Raw genomic sequence first — 2,074 nt, 5'->3', positions numbered from 1 at the left:
AAATCAAGGTGTTTAAAGCTTTGACTTGACATATCAGGATGGTGACACTATGACCCCGAGCTCAGCTAAAATGGGCTTTAGATCTGACAAACGAAGCACTTTAAATTACATTTGTCACTCGAATGAGAGCTCGGAGCATTCCCTGAACTTTTCACGGCACCTCGGTGGAACGTAATTCAGCTGTAGACACAGCAATTCACGCCGGTGTCACTGTTGCTTTAGGTCATCAAGTGCAAGGCAGCTGTGGCCTGGGCGCCCAACAAGCCCCTGGTGATGGAGGARATCGAGGTGGCGCCGCCTCAGGCCAATGAGGTTCGCATCAAGGTGAGTCAACCGCTGCAGAGACGCACACATTCACATGAAAACACACGTCTCTGTGCATTTGTAAGGGTTAGTGGGTGTAATCGGTGGGATTGGGATATGTCTACAGATTTAACTGACTTTACTGATGATTGTGAAAGCTTGASAACAACTGATCGCTGACGTTTAACAACACAGGGCAGAAAATATAACAAAATGAAGGCTTTAGCCCTGAGCTTCTCCACAAACCAAAGTAGAACCCACCAGGTTGTCTCAAGTGTTACAGTTTCCACRTTTTCCCTCCTTTGTGAATTGCCCAGCTGAGTTTTTTTTTTCATGGGTTCAGTCAAACTGGACCAAACAGTAGATAAGATTATCTTTACACCTACTGGATACCTAAGCACACGCTTTGGAGACAATTTAATCGATTCCTCAAATGTCAAGTTCAAAGGTTTTGAAGATTTTGGAGGCTTATCATCGCCCCTGAGGATGAATTCGTTTAATCAGACGTCATCTTGCTTTTTTTCACCTCTGTAAAAAGAAGTCTCAGAAATCTGGGCGTGGCCTTTTTGACAGTTCCTTGTCTTTCAGCAGTCATTGTAAAACRTTTGTTCGTAATTGTTTTTTTATGATTTAAGAAATATCTAAGTTGAGATCTTTTGTGTTGCAGACTAAACTAGAGATCAGTGTTTGTTTTAATTTCTTCTCATTTAGAGCACTGTAACAGCCTTTTTACTGGCTTGAATAAATCCTCCTTGGCTCGCCTTCGGTCTGCAGAACGCTGCAGCGAGGTTATTAACTGAGAGCCCCAGAAGAGCTCACATTACTTCTGTTCTGGTCTCTCTGCACCAGCTGCCTGTGCTTCATAGGAGTCATTTTAAAACTTTGGTTTTAACCAGTGGTGGGCACCAGTCCGCTAAAGCGCAAATCCACTAATTGCGGACCTAAATATTTCGTTTGTGCTTTAGCGGTCTTACTAATTTTTATAATTCATAAGCAGATTTGCACTTTCTAAAATTAGAATGCAGTACCGCTACTAACTAATTATCTACCAGTCATTTTATGTTGAACAGAGGAAGGTATGGCTGTCAACAAATCACAACACGTCATCCCCCTCCCAGATAAACACACTTACTGGAAAGGTATACATCCTTGCTGACTGTTGCTTTCAGCCACGGCTCTCATTTCCCACAATGCTTTGTGTCTGCTTACATAGCAGGAAGGCAATGTTTAGTACTCCCTTTCTCAGCAAAAACAGTAAACGTTTGTAATCCATACTAAATTTTGTATGTATTGATTATTTTATTTTACTTTACAATCGGAGCTCCTTTTTAAAAAATAAATAATTTTTAAACGCTGGAGCTCAATACTTTACGTAATTGGTCGAAGCAATTGGCCAACGAGGATAGACTGATATCTAGTGGTCAACTGGAGCAACTACATGAAAAACTTTAAAATTCAAGCTCGTATTTTGAAGGGAAGATAGTTTCCTGTATGACCGTGCTTTCATTTCCCATAACAAATCAAATCTGTCACGTACCCAGAATGGATCGCTTCAATTTTCCAATAAACAGTTTTACAATTACTTTATTGATGCTTCTTTAATGAAAAATATACAAAAAAAAGACAAAGAAGCAGCTGAACTAGCAATCCTCAACAACTTTTTACAGAATCAGCCGAACTAGCAATCCTCAACAACTTTTTAAAGAATCAGCCAAACTAGCAATCCTCAACAACTTTTTAAAGAATCAGCCAAACTAGCAATCCTCAACAA

At 40.2% G+C, this 2,074-nt stretch overlaps 1 protein-coding gene across 1 annotated transcript in view; it reads left to right on the top strand.

The window, feature by feature from the left end:
- Positions 1 to 222: 222 nt before the first annotated feature.
- LOC106521262 (alcohol dehydrogenase 1) overlaps positions 223 to 2,074 on the top strand; it is a gene marked incomplete at its 5' end in the record, with an annotated part of 5,716 nt that continues 3,864 nt past the window's right edge. Inside the window, 1 exon segment of the mRNA XM_014013762.1 lies at positions 223 to 324. Coding sequence (XP_013869216.1) covers positions 223 to 324 — 102 coding nt within the window.

The sequence above is a fragment of the Austrofundulus limnaeus genome, unplaced genomic scaffold (assembly GCF_001266775.1).
Source record: "Austrofundulus limnaeus strain Quisiro unplaced genomic scaffold, Austrofundulus_limnaeus-1.0 Scaffold105, whole genome shotgun sequence".
In the NCBI taxonomy this organism is placed as follows: Eukaryota; Metazoa; Chordata; class Actinopteri; order Cyprinodontiformes; family Rivulidae; genus Austrofundulus; species Austrofundulus limnaeus.
This window is presented reverse-complemented; position numbering and strand designations above follow the sequence as displayed.